General features: G+C 59.0%; 3 protein-coding genes across 6 annotated transcripts in view; 2 read left to right on the top strand and 1 right to left on the bottom strand.

The window, feature by feature from the left end:
* The window catches only part of LOC115339154 (tyrosine-protein phosphatase non-receptor type substrate 1-like), a 29488-nt gene extending 12271 nt beyond the window's left edge, over positions 1-17217 (bottom strand). The window contains exons 1-2 of one of the 4 annotated variants that reach the window (XM_030008712.2): positions 16902-17217; positions 15738-16088 (exon numbers count right to left, since the gene is read on the bottom strand). In XM_030008712.2, coding sequence (XP_029864572.1) covers positions 15738-16088; positions 16902-17145 — 595 coding nt within the window. In that variant the 5' untranslated portion in view covers positions 17146-17217. Of the gene's footprint in view, positions 1-12205; positions 12330-12351; positions 12398-15737; positions 16089-16901 lie in introns of those variants that run through there. The other 3 variants (XM_030008710.2, XM_030008715.2, XM_030008713.2) reach the window with 3 other exon arrangements.
* Positions 17218-17288: 71 nt separating this feature from the next.
* Positions 17289-20100, top strand: LOC115339201 (tyrosine-protein phosphatase non-receptor type substrate 1-like). The gene is made up of 5 exons (XM_030008824.2): positions 17289-17700; positions 18055-18400; positions 18668-18987; positions 19122-19472; positions 19855-20100. Exons 1-5 carry the CDS (start codon positions 17634-17636, stop codon positions 19956-19958), a joined length of 1188 nt encoding a protein of 395 aa, XP_029864684.1. The 5' UTR covers positions 17289-17633; the 3' UTR covers positions 19959-20100.
* A 372-nt stretch (positions 20101-20472) lies between these two features.
* NSFL1C (NSFL1 cofactor) lies at positions 20473-27720 on the top strand. Its single transcript, XM_030008771.1, has 9 exons — positions 20473-20632; positions 21311-21408; positions 22399-22473; positions 23642-23807; positions 24153-24245; positions 24877-24986; positions 25437-25574; positions 26094-26258; positions 27318-27720. The coding sequence occupies exons 1-9, from the start codon at positions 20531-20533 to the stop codon at positions 27478-27480; spliced, it is 1110 nt and encodes a 369-aa protein (XP_029864631.1). The 5' UTR covers positions 20473-20530; the 3' UTR covers positions 27481-27720.
* Positions 27721-27902: the final 182 nt, after the last annotated feature.

Below are 27902 nucleotides of genomic sequence, written 5' to 3'. Positions count from 1 at the left end.
TGCCTTGGCACCGGGGTGGGATGGGACCGGGACCGGGGCCGGCCCCGGCTCGGAGAGGACCGACCCCTCCCCAACCCGAGCAGCCCCGGTTTAAGGCCGTTTTCCCGGTGGCGGCGGAGCGGGGCGGGGGGGACGACACGAAACCAGCACCGCCCGACCCGGAGCAAACTTGCTTTTGTAAGGGCACCCCGGTGTGCTGCTGCCTTAAGGTGGGCTGGGGGAGACCCCCCCCGGGCCGGTCCCGGGACCCCCGGTTCCCCCCGGGGCAAGCCGAAGCACCCACGGCTGGCAGGACACGGGGGACCGGGGCACGGCAGAAGGATGGGTCAGTGGCCCCAGTGCTTGGAAGAGGGTGGCTGGGGTCCCCGCCCCCCCCCCAGATTGCCACAGGCTTCATGTGCCAGGGCCAGCACGGCCACAACACACAGCCCAGCATCCCTGCGCTAGAACTGGGGTGCCGGGGAGCGCGCAGACTTGGGGGGGCCTGAACGCACAGGGTGTTTTGTGCCACCCAAGGGACCGTGGAGGGCCAGCGGCTGAGCTGGGACAGCTTGCGGCAGTGGCACAAGCGGCATTTTGGAGGTGCCACGTGGACAGGCCAGCTCAACCCGTGAGGGTCAGGGCAAGGAGGGGACTCTGGCGCAGCCCAGACAGTTGGAGGGCAGATGGGGAGGGAGAGGAGATACCCGCACCCCTCTCAGCAAGAGGTGCCGGAGACGCACCCCGGGAGCATGGGGACATCCCCATGGTGTCCCCTCAGCAGGACAGGCTTACCAGGAGCTGGCGGCAGGGAGAGGCGAGAGCCTGAGGATGAGGCAGCTGCAATGGGAGACAGGGCTGAGGAAGGGTGTGGAGGAGGACGAGGGTGTCTGGATGTGAGCACCCACGGGATGTGTGTCCCTGCACCGCCCTGCTTCTCCTTGACACAAAGCCCTGCCAGGGGAGGCACAAGGACACGTTCTCCACTGTCCGTGCCTGCTGCAGCTTCTCCCACCAGCCATGGGCATTTCAGCAAGGCCAGGACAGGGACCAGCTTGTTCCCCCGTGCCCTACATGGGAACAGTCACCTGCAGCCAGACCTGATGCTGGCAGCTCCCAGCAGGTCCCCAAACCACCCCACTTTCCCCTCCACCTGCCCAGGGATGGGGAATACGCACTGCTGAGCGGGGGCTTCCAGCCCCAGCACGACCAGGTAGCACCCAGCAGCACCCACCCGTGCTGCAGCATCCCAGATCACACCCAACTGCTGTCCCACACCGGGCCGGACCCCAAGGGCAGCATTGGGTGCTGTGCCGGGGGGATCGGCTGCCGGCTCCCTCCTCCCTTCCCGGGCAGCCGCTGGGGCTGTCAGCTTTATTTAGAGCTTCACACAAACAAACAGCAAAGATATCTGAAGTGACTTGGCACCGTCAATCTGCGCACGGCGTCAGCCTGCGCATGTTCCCGCCAGCCTCCCCCTCGGCCCCAGCTACGCCCATGTGTTGCATCCAGCCTTAATTTAGCTCACTTTGCTGCTGGGAGCCGGGACCGACCTTCCCCAGGCATCTGCACCGCACCTCCCTCCGGGAGCTCCCCCAGGCAGCTGGAGGCCAGTGCTACTCCTACTGTAAAATAGTTTGTGGCCAGTGTTGCTCCTGGGGAGCCCAGTGCAGCAGTTGTTTTTATTTCCCCTTTGCACAGCTGGCGAGGGCGTGAGCAAGCAGCAGGGACCCAGAGGAGACATTGGGTTTGGCCTTTGGCCTTTTGCACATGCAGCGTGACTTAGAAATAAATAATTCCTTCGCACAGGGATGGGACACGGGTTTAGCAGTGGTTTGTGCAAGCCTTGCAGCTACACTGCCACGGGCAGCGCATCCCACCCAGCCCGAGCCTGGGAGCAGGCACCCTCGGGGCAAGCAGGTGCCCAGCAAGAAGGAAGGTGCTGGGGACGCACTGCTGCCCTTCACAGCCACTTTCATGGTTATTTTTAAATGGAAGCACAGTTCCTGGAGGCCTGGCTGACTTCAGCCTGTCTGGGCTGTTCTCCCGCTCGGCACTGAAGGTTCAGACAACCTGTTTCGAGGCGATTACAAAGCGGAGACAGCCCGTACGCAAGCAGCCGCCGCAGAGCGCTTGGGAAGGAAAGTTAGAGCTTAAAAAAAGCTCTGCAAGAGAAGGTACCGCGGCAGAGCAGATGGTGCAGCGTGAGCTTCCCGGCAAGAGCTGCTATTGCTCCCCATTAGGAAGCATATGGGCAGGCTTAGCTGCCTCCCCTCCTGCCCACGGCCCTTCCACTTGGCATCGCAGGGGCCGGCTCGAACACGGGGAGTTTGGAGGATCCATCCCGGGAGGGCAGCCCCTGCCCCACAGGCTGGCAACGAACCTGGGGAGAGGAGCGCTCCGCTCCTTGGTGTGCCCGAGACGGAGTGAGAGCGCAGCATTTCGGGAGGTGCAACGCCATCATTAGTAGCTCCCTTCTGCACCAAACACCCACGGCGAGCAGGAGGCTGCCGCACCGTTTGGCAGGGCAGGCAGCGCTGCCAGACTCCCCGCGCTGCCAGCAGGCAGCACTTACTCTCCCAGCATCTTCATCCTTCAGCTCAAAACCCCCTGCTCCCCCCCCCCGGGGATGATTTTGGAGCCTGGGTCTCCCCGACCCTGGGAGCCATGCAGCAGCCGACGTGGGGGACCGGGACAGCATTTCAGGAGAGCTTTTTAAGAATAGGTTGTTTTTCACAGCTTTGAGGCACAGCGAGGAACTTGCATCATGCTGCCAGCACCCTGTTGGGGAAGGCACGTGCTCTGGCTGGTCTGGGCTCACCCACTCCCTGCAGGGTTGGGTGCTGGAGGGAGGCTGGGCCAGGCAAAGGCTCCACCAGAGCTGCCACTGCTCCCAGCAGGGACCCAATGTGCTTTTTGCATTTCCCCATTTTCAGCCGGGCAGCTCTGCATGGGCAGCAGGAGCGGCTGCATGGGTGGCTTCCTCCCCAGGAGGAGGTGGGGATCCTTCCCTGCACAGGGACCCCCAGCCAGGGCAGCAGCACCCCATCTCTGGGAGGGACCCAAAAAGACCCTCTTGTCTGAGCCCTGCAGCTTCCGACGGGGGCAATTACAGCCTCACCAGGGCATTCCCAGCTGAAAGTCTTGCAGCACTGGTTTTGCCCAGACTGCTCTTTCATCCCCTAATTAGCAGCCTGTCTGATCCCTTCCCAGCACTGAGAGCCCACAGGGACAGCAGTGGCTCACTCTGCTGAAGGGGGATTCACAGGTGATGGGAGAGGTTTGAAGTCCTGCCCTGCAGTGCCAAACCTGGGCCTGTTAATGAGCCATGTTTCACTAATGAAGGAGGTGACAGGTGACTGCAGTTCTTTCCCTGCCCAGGACTTTTCCCCTTGGGATCCCCACTCCCCAGCCCAGCATGGTATGGCACAGTGGGGAGGTCACCTATGGCCTGACCAACTGGCCACGTCGCACCAGGACCCAGCGGCTGTCCCAGAGGGCTTGTGGGCTCAGTTCAGCCTCAAAACCCAAACCAGCAGGGAAAGCTTGGAGATAAACATAGGAAAAACACCAATACTTTGGACATCAGCCTAGAAAACACCTTAAAACAAGCATCCAGCAGTGCTGTTTTGGGCCACAGGTGCAGAACCATGCCCAAGCACCAGCAAGCAGCCAGCACCTATGGGAGCCCTCCCCGATAAACCCAAATAACACATTGCACACCCCTGACAAGGCACTCAGGCTTGCAGGCACTCACTACCCCGGGGAAGCTCAGAGTCACCCAGTCATGTCCTGGCCCAGTCGCAGCACCCCAAGAGATGCTGCTTTCATAGCTCACCCCAACAAAACGATGCGTGTGACCACATCAGAGCGCTGAGCCCAGCCCCAACACCCGCATGAGGTCTGCTCCCATGCATGCAAGCCAGCACAGCCTCGCTGCAGCCAGAGAGCAACACATGCACAGGGCTGGGCACACTCACCCCATCTGTCCTCCAGCTCCAAAGCCAAATTTCAAGACCCCTCCAGCCTACGAGCCAGGTGGACACATCCTACAGTCCTCCTGCCTCTCCCCAGCACCCCTCAGGCTTCAGAGTCAGCACTCTCGCAGGGCTTGTAGCCGAGAGAAAAACACACAAATGTCTTCTAAAGTAGGTAGCACCAATTACACTGCTGATATTTAGGGCTTCCAGCACAACAAATAGAGCTTCAGCTTCATTAGGTACCATGCCAATTTAATCCAAGACATCCAGTACAGAAGCAGCTTAAATTAGTTTATCTGATATTAACTTATAACAAGCAATATGTTAACATGAGGATGGAAAGAAGTGACCTGCAGCCAGCCCGTTTGTAAGGAGCAGCACACAGGAGTGGCCGAGCCAGACCGTGACCCGGAGAAGGGACAAAGGCAGCAGGCACCCACAGCAGAAGCATCCCAGCCCTACAAACACAGATTTAAGAAACAGGGGTGCGTATCATACCTGTCTGCTCACTGCATGGTCCTGCTGCAGCACCCACCACCATGAACACCTCGCAGCTGAAAATATGGGTACCCAGGCACTCCCTTATGTGGGAGAGGCCCTGGGGGGGGGTAATGAGCTGTAGGTGCTTCGTTAAGGCTGCGATTGCCAGAAGAAAGGCAGGTGTGGGCTGTGTGAGCTGCCTGTACATGAGCTTTGCCCCTTACCTTTTTTAGGGGGGGGGCTCACAGGAACTGTCTGTAATTGCTTTGGTCAAGATTTGATTGTGTGATTTAGGCTTGAGCTGAGATATCACAAATATTTCAGGTCCTTGCCTGAGCTCTCGAGCCCCGGCGGTGCAGATGGTGCTGGGTGTGAGCGGGGAGGAGGCAATCCCCGTCACGGGGGGGTTTCCGAGGAGGCCACCTCCGCGCACGCCGGCCGGACCTGACGCCTGTTACCGCAGCCTCCTCGGGGAGCCGTGTTCCTAATCGCAGCCCGTTTAATTTTAGTGGCCTTTGAGTGCTCTGCTGCGATCAGCTGGTCCTCTCCAAGTCCATAAAATGATTTTCAGGGAGGATGAGGGAGGGATGCCGGGACTGCCAGCCCCACGCTGGCCTTCGCTGGGATGAAGCGATGCTCCGAGTGCCCTCATGGTGTTCACGCACCGTCGCCCTGGGCTTTGGCAGAACCGGCAGAGCCCGGCCAGCGTCAGACCATCCACCGTCGTCCGCCGGGCAAAAAGAGAAGCATGTGGGCTGCAGCAGGGACCATATCCACACCGCGGCTCGCCCGTCCGTGGGCCATGCAACGCTCCCGGGCTGCTCCCGCTCGGCAGCGGCACCCTGCGAGCTGCTGCAAATTGGGTAACTCGGCCAGGCTTCCTTAATGCAGCCCTGCAAGCTTCCGACTGGGGGAATTCCTCCTGGCTGTGTCAGAGCAGGAAAGGTGGTTTATATCCTGTGCCTGGCCTGGAAGTGGCCCAGGCTGACCTGGAGGCAATGGGCAGAGGGATGGGGTTTAGGATGAAAGTGCTGACACACTGGGAAAACCTGGCTGCGCGGGGCAGCTCGGAAGGATGGGACCCAGCAGGGCCGGCGCTTGCTGCCCGGTTAGCTGCCGTAAGCACTCGGAGGGCTGTGATGACCTTTGTTCGCAGGCAGGATCCTGCCCCTTGCTCTGGAGGAGGATTTGCTCGCCGGCTGTGGGTGCAGCGGGTGAGCAAAGCCCGAGCAGTCCCACTCTGCAGCCCTCCTGGGTCCGCAGCACGTGCACAGCGCAGGGATGGGGATCGGGGCGCGAGGCAGCTCCCACCCAGGGCAGCTCACTGCGGGGCACAGGGTGGCCCCAATCTTGCACCCCTTGTGCCAGCGGTTGCAAAGTTCAGGGGCTGGGGGAATATCCGCACGGGCTGGGGGGCACAGCCGGGGCTCACCCCAGCTCTCGTGGGCTCCAGAGCCACAGGCTGCCGCGGTGGCAGCCGTGCGGTGCCTGCCCCGGGAACGTTCCCCATCCCAGGCTGGGCATGGAAGGGATGCTCAGCCCCGGGAGCAGCGGTGCTGTGGAGGAGAAAGTGGCAGGGAGGGGAGGGGAAGGGATGCCGGGGCAGCCAGGGAGCTCCAGCCGTGCGCGGGACATTTTGGAGCTGGGTGTTAATCGTTGATGGGCTCCTGGGAGCTGTTTGAGCCGAAGCCTCCATCCCCGCTCCGATGGAGATGCTCTGCACCGCGCTGGCCCGCGGGGACGTGGTGGCGGTGCCGGTACCCAGATCCCCACGACGCACAGGCAGCTCCCCCCAGCCCATGGCCAAATTTATGTACTGGGGGCTAATGGGAAGCCTTGTCACGCTGACACCAGACAAATTTACTTCACCCTCTCGAGCCTCTGCAGCTGTGGCTCTCCCCAGCGGGCCAGGTCCCTGCCAGAGCTGCTGGCGGTTCCCCGCATCGGATGCAGCCCATCCTCCTCCGGCTGCCCCTGCTCTTAACTTGGGGGGTGCCAGTGCCATGCTTGTGCCCAGGGCCGGCCAGGGACCTGGCGGGACAGCCTGGAGGCTGAGGGCTGCTGGTGGGTGGACGGGGTGCAGGCTGTGGGGGTGCACATGCGGACTGCGGGTGCCTTTGAGCCTACAGCCCCACGGAGCGATGCTAGAGAAGACCTTGGTCTCCCCTTGGCGGTACCACTAGGACCATGGCAGGGTGAGGAGCCTGGCCGAGGGAGGAGTGATATCATCTCGGTTTTCTTCTGCCTTTTTTTCTTTTTTTCTGCATCCTCTCAAAGTTCTTTGTTGATTGCAAATTGTTATCATGAAAGCGCATCCAATGCTGCAATAGCAGATAATGCTCCGCGCGCTCTCAGGCACGGCTGCTGTAACTCATTGCAGGCTGAGCTGCCTGATAAAGTCCTGCGGCAGCTGCGGATGAAAATAAAAATGCTAACGCGGGGGGATTTATCATGTTAAGCTATCTCAGCCCATCGCTTCCTGCTTGTCAGAGCTCTCGCTGGAGGCACTGGGACGGTTGTGGGACTTTGAAGCCAAGGCTTGGTGGGGGGATTTGTGCTGTTGGATCTTGGCTGGCCAGGCACTCGCACCTCCGGAGCCAGGGAGATGCCCCAGTGGAGGGCTGAGCCAGGGCACATGGGGTGCGGGAGACCTGGTATAACCCCACGTCACCCTTTACCGAGTGTTATTTTCACGGCTGCTGAGAGATAACAGCGTGGCTGGCAGCGAGGGCCTTTACCACGATTATTTGTGCAAGTGCCGTATCTAATGCATGGCGGTGAAAATGGCAATTGCATGGCGGCTGGGATGCAGGGGGGATGCACCCCCCCCGAAACGACCGGACCCAGCCCCGGAGGGGGGTTCCTGCTGTCTTGACCAGTCCCCAGCACCACCAGTACCGTCCCCAGCCCTGACACTGGGCTGTCCTCGTGGTGGCCGTCCCCACGGTGGCCGTCCCCACGCTGTCCCCGCAGCAGCCTCGCAGCTCGGGGGCCACGTGCCGGAGCTCGGGGCTGTTTGCTTTGGCCCCGTTGAGACCAGGCACATCCATGCTGCCTGACCCAGCACTTCCAGCTTCGCAGAGCCAGGGCCATGCTGGTCCTGCTGCTGGGAGCTTGAGGAAAACACTTCTGCAAGGGGTTTGCGTTGTTTTGTCTTTTTTTTTTTTTTTTTTTGAAGCTGAAGGGCAACAAAAAAGCAGGAGGATTAATTCCAGCTCTGCAAGATCCACCATGCTCCTGGTGAGTGCATTAGTCCCAAGGGTCTGGCCTGGCCCTGATAAGGAGCTGCAAATCAGAGCTGTGAAACGCTGCCGTCTTGCCCCGGAGCTCAGTCTCGAGGCTGGCGGGACTGGCACGACACGGGGACGGGCAGCTGGGCCAGAGGACTGCCGGAGCCATGGAGGGGGCTCGGGGATTTAGAGGGTCTGTGGGATGTCTAACAGGTTTAGAAAATATTGCCTGGGATTATCTACTAGCAGTGGTGGCCAGAGAGGTCTGAGCTGAGACCAGTTGATGTCTGCTGGGGGTGGGGGGTGCCTGCACATGGGAAGCCTGTTCTGCGGCTGCATGCAGGTGCATGCATTTGCATATGTGTGCATGTACACGTGTGCATGTGTTTGCTGCGTCCGCACACATGTGCGTGCACGTGGAGCGGCGACAGCTCTGGGAAGGGGCTGTAGGTGCGAACGGGGCTGCTGGCCCGGTGGTACTGCAGGGTCTGAGCCGTGCGCGGCCCCCCTGGCTGCCAGCCCCGTGCCGGGTCTCGGGTGCCGGGAGAGAACCCGGAGAGCCAGTGGCAAAGCATCTGCCCTGCGACACGCACGAGGGATGCTCCAGCCTTCATTGCGCCGCAGCCCTTTGAAGCGGCTCCTGGCCGCCAGCATTAATGATATCCACCCAATTAGCCGCTGCGAGCTCTGCCTAGCCCGAAGGATTAGCAAACGAAATCATCATCCCAAGGCATAAGCAGTTAACACCACTAATTAGTCATCGTGTGAATCCTAACCCAAACACTAACCCGGGTGCAGGCAGGGGGCTGCTGCTGCCCACCCGGCCGGGGCCTCCCCCGGCTCCTGGGGATGGGAGCTGTTTACGGAGAATTTGCCGGGCTCGAGGATACATTATTTTTACACGTTGCCATAGTTACTGATACCATTATAAAATTAAGCCTGAACCTTGCAGAAGAAATGGATCTGTCAGAAGCAATTATTTTAGCGAGCGCGTTGCTGATCCCGCCGCGCTGCCCACCCCGCGGCCGGCAGCGAGGGGCCGAGCCCAGCCGGGGCGATGGAGCTCCCCACCGAAGGGTCTGCAGGGGCCGCAGCCCGCTAACGGGCACGTCGCCGCGCCGAGGCGCCGGGCAGGCTGCCGGAGCACTGGACTCGCCTGGCCGCACCACGTTGGGAGCCGCCGGCGCCGGCACAGCCCCTCTGGGCTGGCAGCACCATTGGGCACGTCCAAGGCGAACAAAAGCCCGCTGAGAGTGTGCTTTCAGCCCGTTCCATGGCTCCCTCCCGCAGCGCCTGCTTTCCCCATCCTCCTGCCTCTCTAAATATTTTTTCCTTTCCCTACACTTCTCCTCAGAGGGACACTTGTGCCAGGCTCGGGGCACTGCCAGCACCGGGGCCGCCGCCAAGCACAGCCAAGCTTTAAGGTCGCTCCGTGCCGGGAGGAGCGGGGACCCCCGGGGACCCCCGCAGTGTCCTGCCCTCGCTGGCTGATGGGGACACCCTGTGCTACCCTTAGGAAGGGGAGCTCCCCAAAGGGTTTCCCCATCCTGAGCAGCAGCCCCCAGCTCTTTTCCCCGGACAAAACCCTCCAGAGCATCCCCAGGAGCGTGCGCGGCTCACTCCGGGCACGATGCACATGTGGATGTTGGGGGGACCAAGACCATTCCAATGTGCCACCGAAAGTTGATCCAACATGGAGAGCCCCGGGCATCCCCAGTGCAGGCAGGACACCCCTCCTGCCTGCCTTGGGACCCTCTCTCGGGTGCTGGCAGGACTAAGCGCCGCAGCTGGATCTGCCCTCCCCGGGCCAGTTCAGGAGGGCGATTGTCTCTGAGCAATGTCCCGTCAAACACCAAAAGCACAAAATGAGTCTTTCTTAAGCACTGGATGTTCCTGTTTGTCCCACGGTCCTGGAAATCCCTCTTTAATAATTGCCAGAGTCTTGGCCTCCACGACATCCTGCAGCGAAGGTCCACACAGGCCAAAGGAGTGTTGGGCACAAAGGATTTCCTTTGAAATGTGTTTGACACTTTCATTTTCACTGCCTGCCCCGCAGGGTAGAAGATAGAAGAGATAGGGAATGGCCAGAGGGCAGCCCCCAATCTGCCCCACAGCCCCTCAGCTCCAGGGATGTAATGAAAATTCCAGGCTGGGCAGAGAGGTTCCCAGTAGCAATAGCTGCAATAGCACAACCTCCTATTAGACACCAGAGAATCCACACAGACAAGCAGCATCCTCCAAGCACCTCCACCTCGCCTGAGCTTGAAGTCCTGGGCTGCAGCCCGGGGGTCCTGGTTCACTTCCCCGTGGCCGCAGGGCAAGGCAGCAGCATGGGCACGGCCGGGCAGTGCCCGGGAGCCCACCTCCTCCCCAAATACCCAGGGGGGTCCTGCAGGGCACCCCAGTACCATGGGCTGGCTGTCCCATAACGTGGCTTTCACTGGGGCTGTGCTTGGGGGGACTGGAAAAATCTCTGCTGTGCTGGCGAGAGCCCTCACTACATCAGGAACCCGGGGGGAGGACGAGGCTGGCAGTGAGGCTGTGGCACTGAAACAGTTCCTATGACAACCCCAAATCCCAGACCTGTTTATCCCCTTTAATAAAAATCCACAATAACCGTGAAACCGGGGAATAAGATTCAATAAGTAAGATGCGAAATAAATCAGGAACAGTGTAAAGCACGACACCGTTTTACTTTGGCTCCATTCCTTGCTTTCCAAGGAAAAGCCTGAGAAATGAGGAGCTGCGAAGGGGCGAGCTGGCCGGTTTGGAATTGCTGGGAGCAGGGTCCGGCCATGCAGCATTCCAGGTCTTCTCCCTCCAGTTCCCTCTCCCAGCAGGAGCGCAGCCCAGGGCGGTCAGCGGGCACAGGCGAGACCCGCGTGGCGTTTCTTGGGGACAATCAAAGTGTCTCCGAGACCCTCTCGCCCTTTCCAACCCTCTCAAAGCTCCCCAGCTGTTTCCTCCAACTCCTCATGCTGCTCCCCGTCAGTGTCCTGGCTCAGCACCCTCATGGCATCGCCTGGTCCCCAATGGCATCACAGGGTCACCATGGCATTGTGGGGTCCCCGTGGCACCACCGGGTGCCTGTGGCATCGTGGGGACCCTGTGGGGTCCCTGTGGCATCGAATGCTCTTGGACCCGTGACTGTTTGGCTAATGGCGATGTGCAAAGAGACCAGCCTGTCTCTCCCTGGGGATGGGCTTGTGGCCACCACGGTCTCGCGGTGGCAAGGACGGGGATGGAGACAGGGATGGGGACAGAGCGGGAGCGCAAGGGCATCTTGGACAGAGACAGCCACAAACCGGGCCCTTGGCTGGAGCTGCTGCCCCATCAGCCACTGGAGGGGACAAGCTGGAGCGATGCCGGCTCCTGGGAGACACGATGGCCCCTGGGCACCCATCCCTGAGAGAGGCACTGCCAGTGTGGGGGGGTCTCTGCCTCTCGCTGTGGAGCTGGAGCATCCCGGGGCAGGGCAGGAGGCATTTATCCCCGTCTCTCCCCTTTTCTCCTTGCTCAGCCCTGGCTCCAGCACAAGCTCAGCTTTGTCCCGCTCCCCTGCGAGCGCTGCCAGCCCTCTCCTGTCCCCCCAGGACACCGGGGAGATGCCCACATCCCCCTGCTTCAGCCAGCCCCATACGCTAGCTGAGACCATGCTCTTCCTCAGCATTAATTAAATCATTGCTCCCCCTCCCCTCGCTGCTGGGGCCAGCCTCCTCCATCAGTCAGTCGCGCTCTCCGGACTAATTGCTCTCTGTTATTCCATGTTTTTCATCAGAAGCTCATGCTCCCCGTTGGCTCTTGGCACAGCCCACGCTGGCTCCCCAGCACGGCACGGCACGCACCGCTGCCCCGGCAAGACCCTGCCAGGCCTCTCGCCTCGGCACCTCCAGGAGCCGTTTCCCACCTCCCGGCACTGGAAGCGGAGCAGATGCTGGGGTACCCCCCCGAGCATCCCCTGGCCCTTCCCCGGCTCCTGCTTTCTCCCTCTCCCCAGAGTGGGGGTCCATGCAGACCCCCCTCCACGGCACAGCCCCTCCTCAACCCTGTTGCTCGGCTTTGCCGTCCCATGAGGTCCTGGCACTGTGCTGGTGGGGAGCAGGAGCAGGACCCCGCACCGCGCTCCCCTGGCTCACAGACCACGCGGAGGAAAAGCCCGGCTAAACCCCCCGCACCACCACCCACGCGCCGGGAACTTCTCGCCACGGCGGGGACCCGCTGCCAGACCCGTTTTGCCAGGCCTGATCTGCTCCGCTGCACCCTTACCCCGGCACGGCACCATGTGGGTGTCCATGGAAAGGGTCCGGCGCTGGGACACAGCCCAAACCCCGGCTGGAGCTGGCGTGTCCCCTCCCCGGCCGGGATGCCGAGCGTCTCCCCACCACCCATCCAGCCGCCACCTCTGCTCCGCACCGCGGCGAAGCTGCCTTTGCCCAGCCCCGGCTGCGGGCAGAAGGAGCCCGGTGGGTACCGGCCGCAGCATCGCCCAGTGCCCGTCGCAGCCATTGCAGCTCTCGACCTGGCACAAGCACCCACCTTTCTCACTTGAGCGCCCAGCGGGTGACTCAGCGGGACGTGACACCCGGCAGACGAGCAGTAAATCCCCGACCCCAGCATCGCCCGGCGCTGACCCCCAAGCAAGCGCAGCCCCCCGAGCGAGGTGCTCCCCGGCACGCTCCTACCTTGTGTCTGCGCTCGGGCGCTTGTTTGTGCTTTCACTGCCGGCACACCCCGGGCTGGTGGCTTAAAGGATTTTCCTATAATAACTACCAAATCCCTCCCCTGGGCAGTAAGCTGCAGACCTGGGCCCTTTCCTAGGTACAGAGCGCTCCACGGTGCTCTGCTCGCTCGCTGCTTTGCATATGCTTGTATCAAATTGGATTTCCCCCCTCCTGACCCAGCCCAGTGCTTAAAAAGCCCTAAATCCCCTTGAATTTCATTTCCCCTTGTCTGCGAGGTCTATCCCCAGTTTCAGTCTCACCCACATATTTTACATACTCCTGCTCTCAATCCTGATGTGAGCTTTCCGCGAGCTTCGGTGTCCTCCCTGCGCAGAAGCCGGGCAACCCGTGCCCTGCTCAGAACAGCCACCGCCTTGGCTGGGAAACAAGCCTCTGCCCGGTGCGGCCATGGCTCCACTCGGGACCCGGTGCTACCGGAGGCTTCACCCCGGCACCCCCACCACACGGCCCCTCGCTGCCGCCGGGGCTGGTGCAGAGGGGACCAGGCTGGGGACGGGTGCTGGGGGCGGCGGCGATGGACCCCTGCCCTGGCAAACTCCCCCCGCCGCCTTGCCCACAGGGTGCTGAGCGCCCCTGAGAAAGAAATGACACAAAACTGTCCCCAGGGCATGTCCCCCAGAGCAGGAGATGCTTATTCAGTCATGCAAATGAATTTCAGTAGTGGCTCCTCTCCCCCATAACAATTCTCTCCCCGAGAGGATCTCTGCTGGCAAGCAAGGCTCCCCTGGGTACGTACACACACGCTGCTATTTCACGCTGTCTTGTTTCACTTCTCTTTTTGATTTCACAGTAAAAAGTAGATAAAGTTGGAAACCGACAACTGCAGCAGCTTTCAAGGTTACAGGCAGCGGCGGCGGCAGAAACAGCAGGTTCCTCTACCTGAAAAGCGTGTTTCGCCCTTAGCCCGTGCCCGCGAAGTGGGGGGTGTTAGCTGGTGGTGGCACACGGTGCGGTGGGAGCACCTGCCGCCACGGGTGGGTGGGTGCCGGCACGTCGTGCCGGGGTGCATCCAGGTGCTGCGGCTGTGGCCGGCGTGGAGCGTACGGTCTGCGGCTTCCCGCCACCGCCACGCTCCGTCCTCGGCCGCCTGCTGCCCTCGGAGGTGGGCACGGAGCACGTGTGCACGGAGCAGGAGACGTGCGTGGGGCAGATGTGCGCAAAGCAGATGTGCAGGGAGCAGATGTGCACGGAGCAGGGGTGTGCACGGGGGAGATGTGCACGGAGCGGGGGATGAGCGTGGAGCAGGAGACTTGCACGGAATAGGGGTTGTGCATGGAGCAGATGCGCATGGACTGGCTGGGGCCGGAGCAGGAGATGGGCGCGGGTTAGGGAGAAGGGGTGCATGGGCAGGCAGGCTGGTGCCAGCTGCCCTGATTTTAACACAGCATCAGGAGCTCCGTTCCCGAATACCGGCTCCTTCAGGAGGGCAAGGAAAGCCAGGCAAGGGCTGGTCCTTGGCCCATGAGCTGCAGCAAAGTGGCACCGAGAGCTGTTCCCGAAAGCTGCCCTGTGCGTGGTCAGAAGATGCAGGTTTGGTGGGAGCCGGGTGGCCACCCTGCCCGTGGGAGCTGCCTGGGGGTCCGGTGGGAGGTGGGAGCTGCCCGTGGGGCTCAGCACGAGTCCGGCAGCAGCACGGAGTGAGGTGGGACGGGGCTGCGGAGGGCACGCGTCTCCCAGGGACCCTTGCTCGGAACACAGCGGGACCGGACGGCACAGCTGTTTGCTGGCTTTAATGAGTATGGGCTCGGTACGATGACAAGATAACACAAATGACAGACCTGCTGAGCCAGGAAAGTGCCAGTGGTGGACACAGGCGCACGTGAAGTCCTCCTGGTGTAATCGGCACCGAACAGCTTGCACAAAGCAGAGGTGCTCAGCCTCGTGGCTTGATCCCGTGTTCGAGATGGCTGCTGGGTCCTGGGAGAGCTGCTGCTGAGCCCTGGCACGGCGGGTCTGGCCCTGAGCCTCACCCGGCACCGCTGCTGAGATGGGAATGAATTAGGGGAGCTTTGCCAGCTCCGAGCACAGGGTGCTGACCTTGGGCCGGGGCGTGCCATGCAAACAGATCCACTTCTTCTTTATTGTGCCCTGCAGAAATGTCCCTGCTTCCTCCCCCGAAACGGGCTCTTTGGCCTTGCAGGCTGCGGTGCCACACATCACTTGGCAGCTACCCTGATGCTGGCGTACTCGGAGCAGGCTGCGCCGGGGGTCCTGCTGTGCCGCGGGGCTGCGGGCAGGGGCTGGAGATCGGCATAGTGGATGTCATTGTCCTCCTTGCTGCTTTGCTGCAGAAGAGCACACAAATGGTGAATGCCGTCACAAGAAAAATCTTGCAAAAATAACCCGAACGGCAGGTTCAAGCCGGGATGGCGGTGCCACGGCTGCGCAGACGGCCCCGCGCTGTGGTGCGGAGCGTGCTGGGACCGCGTGCAGGCAGCTGCTGCTCCCCCAATGCCCGCCCTGGCCCCGGAGCCTTGCAGAGTCCCTGCAACCCGGGGCATTGGCATGGAATGCTCTTCCCCATACTCGTGGCTCACTCTTACCTGGCTGGGCAGATGTGAGGTCTCTGCATCCACGATTTCGCTGCTGGGGGGGGGAAGGACAGCCATTAGAGCTAAAGGAAGCCAGGTCCCCTCCCCACTCCACTGAGCATGGCGCTCCTCAATTCCCCTCCCAAATTTTAGGTGGGCTTTGTGGCACATGGCCACACACAATGCCCGTGCTGAAGGCAGAGAAGAGGGACAACATGCTGTCTGCCCGCCTGGGCCGGGCTCAGACACCACGGTGAGGGGCTGCAGGGAGCTCCCCAGCGCTGGGTGCTCCCCACCATGTGCTCCTACGAAACGCAGAGAGAAGCGATGCAGCGCAGCAATGCGCCTGTGAGTAAAGGACTTTTTCTGGGGATAATCACTGCTTCGGAGGGAGAGGAAACCGGGATAAAGCAGGTGGATAAGGCAGTTCGCTCACCTCGGGGTGCAGAAGGAAGAGGTGGTGGGTACGGACCTGGGGGTGCCGGGGGTCCCTGCACAGCACCGCAGACGGATGGGCAAGAAGCTGCCCACAGCTGCCAGCCTGGCCAGGCGCTGGCTCTCTGCCTCGCCTCTGCGCTTCCTCCTGTACATGCAAAGGGTGACAAAGAGGCCAAGGAGGAGGAGGAAGCAGAGCACTACAGCTGCAGCCACCATGCTGGGAACCAGGGCTCTATCTGTGGAGATACAAGGCAGAGCAGGCAGAGGGTGGTGGGCAGCTTGGGACCCCGCCGCAGGCAGGATGGGGGCTGTGGGATGGGGTCCCCGGGGACCAGCATCCCGCTGGGCTGCACTCACCGTGCAGGGACACCACCGTGCCCTTTCCACGCCGAAACATCTCCACACTGCTCACCGATTTGTTGAACTTCACGCAGTAATAGGTGCCAGCATCCTCGGGGCGAACATCCCTGATGCGGATGCTGAAGTCCGTGTTGGACTCACTCACTACCCTCGTCACGCGGGGGAATTCACCCTTCTGTTCATAAACGGTCTCGTTCCCACTGCCCCAGCCTTTCAGCCACTTCACGGGGCCAGGGGGACCCACTCCAGACATGGTGCAGGTCAGGGTGAGCGTCTCCCCCGCTGCCACCGACACCTTGTCCTGGGGCTGCTGCAGCTCGAAGTCCGGACCCACCTGGGCACCCGCACCTGGGCACAGCGACAGGAGGGTTTGGGGCTGAGCGACGGAGCGAGGAGAGGCCTTGCTTCGCTCACCCCGAGCGGCACGGGCAGAGAAGCCCCAGCTTGCTCCGAGTTTGCAGCAGCTCAGCTGAGAAATATCCCTGGATATGGCAGAGACAAACCGCAGGCGCTGGGAGCAGCGGGAGCCAGGTTCGAAACGAACAAGGAGCAAATTTGCCTCCCCTGTCGTGTCGTTAACAGGAGGTGCTGCGGGTGCTCAGAGTCCAGAGAGGTACAGAGAGAGCCAAGGGGAATTCCTGGCAGGAAAAACTCCCGAGTGCTGTTAAACATTAACGCCCCGGCTCTGTACAACAGGAGCCAAGATTACCGGGGCTCTGCGAGGAAAAGGGGTTCACGGCTCGGGGGCCAGCCGGGAGCCGGCTCCGAGTGGGGATGTGCAGCCCTGGAGCCGAACGCAGCCCCCAAACCCCTCCTGCCCCCCAAACCCCCCCCCCCCAAATCCCCCCCCCCCCCCCCCGCTACCTTCGGCGGGGCTCGGGGCTGCACGTCCCGGTGCTCGGCGCTGCACACCCCGCCCGCCTCACTCCCCCCCGCCCCGGCATCCCAAAAAGGGGGTCGGAGGAGGAAAGCCCCCCGTTCCCCGTCCGACCTGCTCGCGTTACCGATCTGCCCCGGCCGCCGGGGCCTCTCTCCCCCGCCGTCCCCGTTCCCCAACCCCGGTCCCGGGCAGCAGCAGCAGCAGCCGGCGGCGGGGCAGGGAAGCGGCAGAGGTGGCGGGGGGGGGGACGGACGGGGGGACTGTCGCCGTTCCGGACTCACCCGAAAGCCGCAGCGGGAAGAGGCTGAGCTGGCCGAATAGGAGCTGAACGGCCGCAGCGGCACGCCAGGCCATCGGCACTGCCCAAACTTTGGGCTCCGGGCTCCGGGAGAAGGAAAAAGGAGAAGCTGCACAGGAAATGGAGGCGAGCGGGAGCGGGCTGTTAACGCTTTTGGTGCCTGCCCCGGGGCGGGCAAGCGGCAGAACCGGCCGGCGGCTCCGCCGGGCTTTATCCCCGAAGGGCATCCGCCGAGGGCGAAGCGGCTCCGGGTCTGGCCCCACCGGGGACGGGGCAGGAGAGCGGCTCGGGCTCCTTCTGGGTTTGGCGAGCGTTGGCTGCAGGGGGGGGTGTGTGGGGGGGGGGGGCTCAGGTGAAGCCCTGGGCGAGCTCTGCACCACCGGCCCGTCGGAGAGGCCAAGCCGTGGCCCGATCCTGCTGGCAAGCCCGGGGTGCCGGGATCGGGCCCCGTCTCTTTGGTCGCCCCATGCCGGTGGCCGTGGCCCACGTCCGTGGGGAGAGCGGGACTCACCTCGCTGGCGAGGACCAGCCTCGTGACGTGAGATGGTGTCAACGCTGTGGGAAACGGCTGGGACTTGTGCAAGGGGTCCGTGGAGGAACTTGGCCGGCGGCGAGCCCCTTCCTTCCCCTTTGCCGGGAGAGAGCCCAGCGCCCTGCCCTGCTGAGCCGAGCCGAGCCGAGCTGAGCCGTCACGGAGCAGGACGTGGGAATCACCATGGCTCTGGTGACACGGGCACTGCCTCTCACCTACTTGATGCTGCTTCTGCTCCGGAGACCCCCAGGTGAGTGGGGTCTCCGCACAGCCCCAGCACCTTTCCCACGGCACGATCCCCTGCGCCGCTGGCGGAGCAATCCCCCGTGCCCGTGGGTATCTGGGGCTCTTCTCTCACTGCCTCCCTTCCAGCTTGCTTTTTTCCCCAGCTGAAGAGTTTGGTTTACCCCAGAATGTCCCAGAAGCCCCGGGCTCTCCCCGTCCCGCAGTCACCAGCCGTGCCGGCAGCCCCGGGGGGCGAGGGGCAGGGATGTCTCTTTGTCCCCTGCTCTGCGCTTGGGGCTGGGGGTCTGGCGATGCCCCGTGCTGTGTCCCGGCTCCAGGGCCCCTCATCAGCCCCAAACCCTCCTGTCGCTGTGCCCAGGTGCGGGTGCCCAGGTGGGTCCGGACTTCAAGCTGCAGCAGCCCCAGGACAAGGTGTCGGTGACAGCGGGGGAGACGCTCACCCTGACCTGCACCATGTCTGGAGTCGGTCCTGTTGGCCCCGTGAAGTGGCTGAAGGGCTGGGGCAGTGGGAACGAGACCGTTTATGACCTGGTGGGTTACTTCCCCCGCGTGACGAGGGTAGTGAGTGAGTCCAACACAGACTTCAGCATCCGCATCAGGGATGTTCGCCCCGAGGATGCCGGCACCTATTACTGCGTGAAGTTCAGCAAACGGCTGGGTGGTCTTGATGTGTTTCGGCGTGGAAAGGGCACGGTGGTGTCCGTGCACGGTGAGTGGGGCTCCCAGAGCAGCTCCCGGTGGGAACCAGCCCTGCTGGGAGCAGCCCCTGGCCCGTCCCGGCCCATCTCAGCCCGGTGGGCTCTGCTCGGGGCGAGCGGGGATGGGGAAGGGGCTCGGGGGCCGGTCCCCAGGAGAGGGTCCCACGGGCCATCCCCAGGCACATCCGTGCCCCCATGGGAGACCCCGGTCCCTGCAGCCCCGGGCTGGGTGGGGGTGGCAGAGCCCGGTCTGACGGCCCCACGCTTCTCCCCACAGCCAAACCCACCCCCCCCAGTCGTGTCCGGACCCGTAAACAGAACGGGGCTGGGGCAACGGGTGCCTTTCACCTGCACGGCCGGAGGGTTCTTCCCCAAAGAGATTGATGTGAAATGGTTCAAGGGCAAGGACCGGATCTCAGTTCAGCCGCCCAGTATCACCCTTGGGCGGACGAAATCCTCCTACGACATGTCCAGCACTGCGGCGGTGACACTGCAGGAGGACGATGTCCGCTCGCAGCTCGTCTGTGAGGTGCGGCACTCCACGCTGACGACCCCGCTGAGGGGGACGTACCGGCTCAGCAAAGCCCTGCGAGGTGAGGGCTGGGGGGGCACCGGCGCTCGGGGTGCCCAGCTCCTGTGGGGCTGGGGGTCCCGGGACAGGGACAGGGCACCCTGCGGGCAGCAGAGCCGGGGGACGCCAGGCACCAGGCGCTGCCTCTCTTCCCAGTTTCCCCCAGCGTCAGCGTGGTCGCTGACGTGCTGAGCCCCGTTGAGGTGAACAAGAACATGAACTTCACCTGCCACGTGAAGAGGTTTTACCCAGGAGATGTGGCCGTCGCCTGGCTGGAGAACGGGATGGAGATAAAGGTGGAGAACATCTCCCAGCCGGTGGAGACCCCCCGGGGCTTGTTTGAGCTGAGGAGCGTGGTGGAGGTCCAAGCGACGGAGGAGAAGAACGGGTCCGTGTTCACCTGCCGAGTGGTGCACGATGCCCAGGACCCCGTCAGCGGGACGGCCACCCTGTGGATCGCTGCCCCAGCCAGGGGGGGATCGAGCGACAGGACCCAGGCAGATAACGGTGCGTGAGAGCCGCGGGGATGCGGTCCCTGCCGGGGAGGCTGTAAGATGTCACCCCCTGAGAAAGCTCAAAGTCCCACCAGAGTCTGGTTCAAGGACAGAAAAACTCCACACTGGGGGGCTGGGGGGGTGTGATGCTGGCAGGTACCGAGCCGCCATCCTTGGTGCTTCAGGTGTCACCAGCCCGACCCCAGCTGTAAGGCTGGGTGGGGGTGGCAGAGCCCGGTCTGACGGCCCCACGCTTCTCCCCACAACCAAACCCACCCCCCGAGTCGTGTCTGGGCTGGACCACCGAACGGGGCTGGGGCAACGGGTGCCTCTCACCTGCATGGCTGGAGGGGTCTTCCCTGAAGACACGCTCATGTCCCCTGTCCCCACTGCAGGTGTGAGCCTCCTGTCCAGCCCTGGCTTGTGGCTTGGCATCCTGCTAGAGAAGGGGCTTCTCGGCGGCCTCCTCATCTTCCTCTTCAAGCGCGCAAGGGCATGAGAAGGGAAACGCTGGGGCCGCCACTTCATCCCACTCCGTGTCGACCCCCGGTTCCTCGGATCGCAGCGCCGGGAGCGGGTCTCGGGACTCGGCTGCTGCCAGCTTTGTCGTGTATACCGGGAAATAAAGGGGCTGCGATGCATGGGTTGCCCTGGACTGCTCCGCGCCACCGGTCCCGGCCACCCGGCCCCGGGCGCAGACCCCCGCGGCAGCCACGGCCAGCGGCGGGAGCAGGACGGTGGAGCTTTGCGGGGGGAACCGGGACAGCCCCTGGCCGCGTCACCGGCAGCGGCAGCGCCGCAAGACCGCGGGAGGGCTCGGGTTAATTGGGGGGGGGGGGGGGGGGGTTGCCCGTCCCGGGACTCGGCGTTTCGCATCGCGGTGCTCGGCGCTGCGCACCCGGCGCATCGCACCGCCGGGCCGCCAGGGGTCGCTGTACAGAGAGCAGAGCGGGGCTGGTCGCTCCTTGGGTGTTTCCAGCCGGTAGCGTTTGGCGGCGCACGCGGGGCGGGGCGGGGAGGGGCGGGGCTGGCGCGGGCCCCGGCGGGGTTTAGGCGCTGCACCGCGGCAAGATGGCGGACAGGGAGGAGGCGCTGAGGGAGTTCGTGGCCGTGACCGGCGTCGAGGAGGAGCGAGCGCGTTTCTTCCTGGAGTCCGCCGGTTGGGATCTCCAGGTAGCCCCGTCGTCCTCCCCGTCGGCGGCGGGAGCGTTGGACCGGGAGCTCGGTCTCTTGCAGGTTCAAGGCCTCGCCCGGCGGCCGCTCCCGAGTCCCCGGCCCGCGAGGGTCGGTCTCCGCCGGTGCCGCGGGTCCGGGGCCGAAGCCCGTCCTGGTTCTCTCGTTAATTTGAACGTAGCTAATTTTTAGAACGGGGCGAAGAACCGGGGGCGGGCCGCGGTTCTGGGTTTTGCCGGGTTTGCGTGGGTTTTCCTTGAACGCTCGTGCGGTTGTTAGTGCTTCACCGTTTGCACTGTCAGCAGCAGTCCCGGCACCCCCAAATTAAGGGGGAGATCGGCCACCACTCTGACCCGCTCCTGTCTCCCGTCCCTCTCAAACGATCCGGCTGCGTTAATCTCCGAGTCTACTCACGGGTGTCACAAAAGCAACTGTTTCAAAACAGTAATTTTAGCACAACCCCTGTAGAAATATTGCAGAATAAGGGTGAGTTGCTCTGGCATACCTGTAGCGGTGAGTGTCCTACCGCGACAAAGCCTCACGTCAGAAGCTGGCAAAGCCTCATCTTCACTAGGACCTCCAAAGGGGGAAATTACATGAAATGTCTGTATGTTATTTGGGTGTGGTTTTGCCATTTTTGCTCTCACCCTGAAAAGCTCCTGTGGTGTTCCTTTCCAGATTGCGCTTGCCAGTTTCTATGAGGACGGGGGTGATGAGGACATTCTGACTCTTCCCCAACCGACACCCAGCTCTATATCCAGAGGCACTGCAGCCAGGTGAGGAGGGAGCTTCAGCTCAGGCTGATCTGTTTATTGGTGGATTGTAACCCTGACAGTGAAAACTATTTGTGTAAAAGCGCAAGCTCTGTCTAAAGCACTGAGGTATGTTAATTTTCAGGAGAAATAGTTCTGCGTTTAGGTCTGCTTCACCTCATGTACCTCTCTAGAAATTGTGAAAACCTCAGCATTTATACATCACAAGCGCAGATGTTATGGCACAACTAATCCAAAGATCAGTTAGGACAACTTGCCTCATTGCTCAGGAAAAACTTGATTTGTCTTTTGAGGTTAGAAGACAATCAGTTGGTGACACTTTCATTTGAGCAAATTGTATCTCCACAGGAAAAATATTTTCTAATTTTGTGTGATACCTGATCTGTTGAAGTCGAGCTTTTTACCAAAGGAAGTTATTTTTGCCTTACCAAATCCCTGTGCAGTAGGGAAATACTATCCAGTTTTAAAGAGAAGGAGTTACTGACTATATCCTGAAGGAAAAGTGCTCTCGGTTCAGGCTTTGGTGAATAAAGTCCATATTGCAGAAGAACCCTGCTTCAGTTTGGATCACAGCTAACAGCCTTGGCAGAAAAAACAAGAGGGGAAGGCTGTGGACGCTGGACTGTCCTGGGGCCTGGAAGAGAAACCTGTGCTTGTGCAGGTTCAGAAGTGGCTGCTCTTTGGAAGAAGCAACAAAATCCAGTACACGAGCAAAGAAGGCTGAAGATCCGCTGCTTTTTCTGTGGCTGCAGCTGCTGTCTGAGCCTCCTCCAGTGCCCCCACTCCAGTTTTCTCTTTGGTGTGGTTGGCAGAGAGGTCCAAGAGCTCAGTTTACCACTCGGTTACACCAGTGCTGACCTGTCATTTCATAGAGTAATGAATCAGACCCTGAAAGCAGGACAGGGTCAACCTAACTGCTGTGTTCAGGAGCTTTTGCTCACGTTGTTGAAACGTGTCATGAGGCTGACGTACTTCTCCAATTGACTTTTGCAGTGACCACAGAGTAACATCGTTTAGAGACCTTGTTCATGCGCAGGAGGAGGATGATGAAGAGGAGGAGGGACAGCGGTAAGTTTTCAGTTAAAGACTTAACACCTGTGTGTTTATCCCTGCCCTTTTGTGATGGCTTGCCACTTGTGTACAGTGTTTTTTTTAAAAAGCAGACTTAAGTCGATACAAAATTCCTGTATTGAGAAATCTCAGATTTGACCCGGTAAGGTTGGTCAGTGCAAAGTCTGTACGTGGCTGTATAAACACCAGTTTTCATTGCTGAATTGTGCTGTTGAAAGCCCAAGGTAGGATGTGGAAGCCTGAGGTTAAGAATAGAAAAAAGCCCAGATCATCAGTTGTGTCCATAGAGAACAGAAATGTGGGAATAATGCAGGGATTGCTTTTCTTTCTGCTTGGGTTTGGGGGGGGGGGTTGGTTGGGTGTTTTTGTTTGGGTTTTTTGTTTTGGTTTGGTTTTGTTTTTTAAGTGCTGCTTAAGGGTAATGTAATGGAGTGTGGAGGTGGAAAAAAAAATGTAGGTCCCCTTTCCAATGGGAACATGGTGTACTAGTGGGAAAGCTGTCTACGATGTCAGCTGTAAGCAAATACCCTTAAGGTTAACAGGCAAGGTAGATTGAATGGAACTGATGTATCTTAAGGTGGCTCGGTCTAGGTAGACTGTGTGGTCTTCTGCAAACAGATGTGAGCTTGCTCTGTATGTGTTACGAGCCATCTGGAAGCTAATAAACCCGATCTTCCAGAAGTGCTTAATTGCACTTCACCGTGTTCATTGCTTCCCGTTTAGATCTGTCCTGTGTGTGGTGATCTTTCAGTGTGGCACAGACATGTGCCTTCCCTCAAAATACCTGTTAGATGTTGCCCATTTTCTTCCATCTGACAGGTCAGAGACATGCTGGAAGTCTTGTTCAGCATGGTAATATAGCATTTGAAACTGAGCCTTGTCAGTCTGGACTGTTTCTCTTGCTAGGGCTGAGAGAGTTGTTATCACTTTATTCCTGTTGATCAATGGATAATTTTACAGTAACTGACGGAAAAAGAAAGCCTCTTCAGTACAGGAACGTGTAAGTGGCTACAGTAGGAGATCCACTGGTAGTAGCTAATATTTGTAGATCCAAGTTGGACAAAAATGAACTGAATTCTGATATAAAACTGCTGGGTCCTGTCACGTGTGTCTCCTGGAGAAGCAGCAGTCCAGTCTTACCCAGAAGCCATGTGCTTTCTGTTAGGTTTTATGCCGGTGGCTCAGAGAGAAGTGGACAGCAGATCGTTGGTCCTCCGAGGAAGAAGAGTCCCAACGAACTGGTGGAGGATCTGTTCAAAGGAGCAAAGGAGCACGGTGCAGTGGCGGTTGATCGGACAGCCAAGAGCGGTGGCGAGACTAGCAAGCCTAAAGTGAGGAGTGATGAGTTCTTCCTTCTGTTCCCTGTTTCAGTTAAGGTTCCCACTGTGACAGCTGTTTGGTACTGTGGAGTCCTGGAATAACCTTAAAAGGGCAGCTAAGTCTGGACTTCTCTCTTAGTGCAGCTCCAATTCGTGTGTCACAGTGGCAAGAAAAGCTGCTTTCTTGTGCCGTATTTATTAACTTGTTCAAGCTGGTCACTGTGCCTGCAGGACAATAGATGTTGCTGATGCCATGAAGCCCCCCTGTTCATCCATAACGTTGTTGGGGAAAGGGAAGCAAGCTGTCTTGGGTTTGTGTCACTCTATAACCTCTTTGCCCATCCCTCTCTCTTGCAGCCTTTCGCAGGGGGAGGGTATCGCCTCGGGGCTACTCCAGAGGAGGAGTCTGCTTATGTGGCAGGAGAGAGGAGACAGAACTCTGCTCAGGATGTGAGTATCTCTCTGTTCTGTTTTGTAGATGTCACCCATGGGATTTCTCTGCTGTAGCTACACAGCTCGCGAGCCCAGAGAGTTATAAAGCTTGATAGAAGTTCAAGGGGATGGAAGTATGGTAAATCCTGCTTCTCGTGGGATTTCTGATTAGAAAATAATAGATGCTTGGGTCTTGCGTAAGCAGTTTTTTGATGATCTTTTAATTAAGAATCTGAGTGTTCCTTAGAAGGGCAGATTGCGAAAAATAGTGTGCAAAGAGCACTGGGTAATTAATACTTCTTTATCCATTGAAGAGATGTGGAGCTAGCAGCATCAATGCAAGACTCTCTCGTGCTTGGCTTGTCAGCAAATACCCATGTAGGCTGTGGTGGGAGCTTGGTTTAGGCTCCTTGCCTAGCACACTCTTGGGTCTTCAACCATATTTATCAGAAAGGGGTCTGTGGTGCCACCTTCTAGCAGTTGATGCATGAGTTCTTTGGGTTTTTCCCTCAGCCCAGAGGAACCTGTCTGGAACGTTTTGTGCACCTTGAAATTCCTCTGCTGGTCAGGAACTTTTCACTTTGCGTCCGGTTATTGTTCTTACTAAGATGCTTCAGTGAGGCTGACTGTTGTTTGGGGGCTGCTGCAGGTGCATGTTGTACTGAAGCTCTGGAAGAGTGGATTCAGTCTGGATAGCGGAGAACTGAGGAGCTACCAGGATCCGTCCAATGCCCAGTTTCTTGATGATATCCGCAGAGGGTATGTAGCGAGAGGGGAGAGAAAGAATAGCTGTTTTCTGAAACACAAGCCTTTGTGGAATCCAGGATGCTGAATCAATGGCACATTTCACCTGAGCTTTCTTATAAGAGCTAGATTCTTAATGTGGAAACTATGGGAGGGCAGATTTGAACATTTACTTCACATCAGTGGGAAGTGGCTTTGGTTTGTATGGGGCCTTGAGAGTTTGAAGTGAACAGACTTTCATATTTGGGCTGAGGATTTCTGTTGCATCGTGTCACTCCAGGTGAGGGCCAGGGAAAAGTAACCTTTAATTTGTGTCTGTTAGTGGGAAGGTGTGCATCTGCCCTGCTAATTAAGCAAGGGCTCGCTGCGATTCCTGAAATTCCAGAGGGCTGTGGCTGGCACTTTTTCTCTGCACTTTCTTGACTTGCTTCTTCAGGCAGCTGCCTTAGGACACTCTCTTTGCAGGGAGGTCCCGGCAGAGCTGCGCAGGTTAGCACGGGGCGGACAAGTGAACCTGGATATGGAGGATCACCGTGATGAGGAGTATGTGAAACCTAAAAGTGTCTTCAAAGCTTTTACTGGAGAAGGACAGAAGCTGGGCAGGTAAGAAGACGGCAGCACTGGTTTGCTATGTGTGTGATGTGAGAGAGTCACTTTGAGAGTTTTGCTGGGTTGAGCCTTTTGATTCATCTTTCTGAAAAAAAGGCACTTGGTACCTGCAGTGTGTGAGTGTTCCTCTAAGAGAGGAAATTAGGTTTACTGGCGCGTACTGTGAGATGGCTCAGCCTTTCTGTGGCAGGAGGTGGATCCCTGGTTTGGAACCACCATGACATGTCATGTAGAAGCAGTGTTTCCAAGTTACACTGCCCCTGGTCCTGTGGGTGTGTGAAGACCTGTGATGCAGTGCTGCAGAGGGAGATGGCAGAGGTGAAGTTCTAGACAAGTTCCTGCTGACTAGCAGACTCCTACATTCTCAATTCCAACTTGCATTGGTGTCTCTTGACTAGGAACCCTGGTAGTTGGGCCCAGCAGGCAATAAGCTCACTGCCTGACTCCTGGCACCCTGCAGCCAGGTGAGTCGTTTGGTTTTTAACAGCTAGCCTTGTGTCTCCCTGTTCTCAGCACTGTGCCCCAGGTGATGGGCACCAGCTCGCCAGCCCAGCAGGCAGAGAATGAAGCCAAAGCCAGTTCTGCCATCGCTATTGATGAGTCGGAGCCCATCACCAACATCCAGATCCGGCTTGCTGACGGTGGGCGACTGGTCCAGAAGTTTAACCACAATCACAGGTACAAACACAACAGGAAACACAGGTTACTAACTGGGAGGGCCTGAATGACACTGCAAACTGCACAGGTGGAGCAGATGTTAAAATCCTGGCTAGCCTGCTAAAGGGAGCTCTAGGGATCCTTCTGTGTAGGTGAATAGGAATAAAGTTATTGTGGGGTTTTAAGGCAGTCATTAACTGTTGGAAGGATAGGATTTGCTTTCCAAATAGTCATGGATTATAGCCAGTGATACTGCACCTGGGACCTTCAGTATTGTCAGCAGAACTTTTCTTAATGTCACCTATAAAAAGCTGAATCTCTTCTAAGGGCTTTAGCAACTGTCGGATAATTAGGAACTTGGTTCAGTTATTCTGACTCTCAGTTCAGACTTTTCTACTGGGCTGTTCCCTGGGCTGAATGGAACACCAAGGAGTGCTCTTACAGCAGTTCAGTTCCCTTGGACAAGTAAAGGTGGCATATATACCCTGCTGCTTCGTTAGACTTCTCTCCCGAAGTCCTTCTCACCTACTTGATCTCAGAGAGTGTGGCCATTTGTTTATACTCATTCCTCCAGTTTCTAGAAGAGAATCAAGCATGATGCAAAAAGTTACAAAAACCTTCTTCTACGATTGGGTGCAGGAAATAGATCCAGTGTCACTGTTTTGGCTGCTCTTGGGAGTTGAGATCATCTAGATCATGCTGCGTGTGATGAGCTCAGTCACTTATAGCAGCTAGTGTCAAGCAATTTGTTAATCTGTTCATGTTGAAGGATTCAGAAGCTTTCAATTTCAACTAGCTGCCTGACAACACAAACGTTCCCATTGGGCAGTGTAAAAGAACATTTAGCTGTAAGTCTTTAGCTTATAAAGCAGCTTGTGTTATTTTCACTGAATGGGAGCCTATGGAGGAGTAGGTTAAATCAGAATTGTCTGGCTGTGGCCTCTACTGTTAGCTGAAAAACAAGAGCAGTGACTGCAGAGTTGCATGCTCTGGAAAGGGTGAATTTAGGCTGTTGCCATGCGTTTTTTACAGGATGTTTAGTAACAGGATCACCCTTGTGTGTTTGATCCCTTTGGACAGGATCCGTGACATCCGACTCTTCATAGTAGATGCTCGGCCAGCGATGGCTGCCACCAGTTTCGTCCTCATGACCACCTTCCCAAATAAAGAGCTGACTGATGAGAACCAAACCCTGAAGGAAGCCAACCTGCTCAATGCTGTCATTGTTCAGCGGTTAACATAAAGGAACCCACCTCTCGCCACACGCCTGCCTGCAGTGCGCATGTGTCGTCTTGTCCTGTGTGTGCACCTGCGCCGTGCAACACAGGCTCACATCTACTCGTAGCTCTGGGTTCTTAGGTCTTGGTTGGACTTTTTTTCTCTTTAGTTGCATTTCCCATGGGGTTTTTTTCTTTTTTTTTTTTTGTGATGATGATCAGTGGACTTTAAAATAAATAAATGAAACGAATCCGTTTTGAAAGGAGCTGCAGCCTATTGTGCCACAAATTCTCCCACGACAGTTCAGTTACCTTTGTGGATTGTGTTACTGTGCTCTTTAGAGGGGAGGAAGGTAAGGGGGAAGGGAGCTCCCAGGGAGCAGTTTCTGACCGTTGCCAACTGACTGCTCATCACAATCTTTTTGCTGTTCCCTCTCCTCCAGGGACT

Source organism: Aquila chrysaetos, chromosome 3 (assembly GCF_900496995.4).
Source record: "Aquila chrysaetos chrysaetos chromosome 3, bAquChr1.4, whole genome shotgun sequence".
Taxonomy (NCBI): Eukaryota; Metazoa; Chordata; class Aves; order Accipitriformes; family Accipitridae; genus Aquila; species Aquila chrysaetos.
The sequence above is the reverse complement of the archived record's forward strand: the minus strand, read 5'-3'. Positions and strand labels throughout refer to the sequence as shown.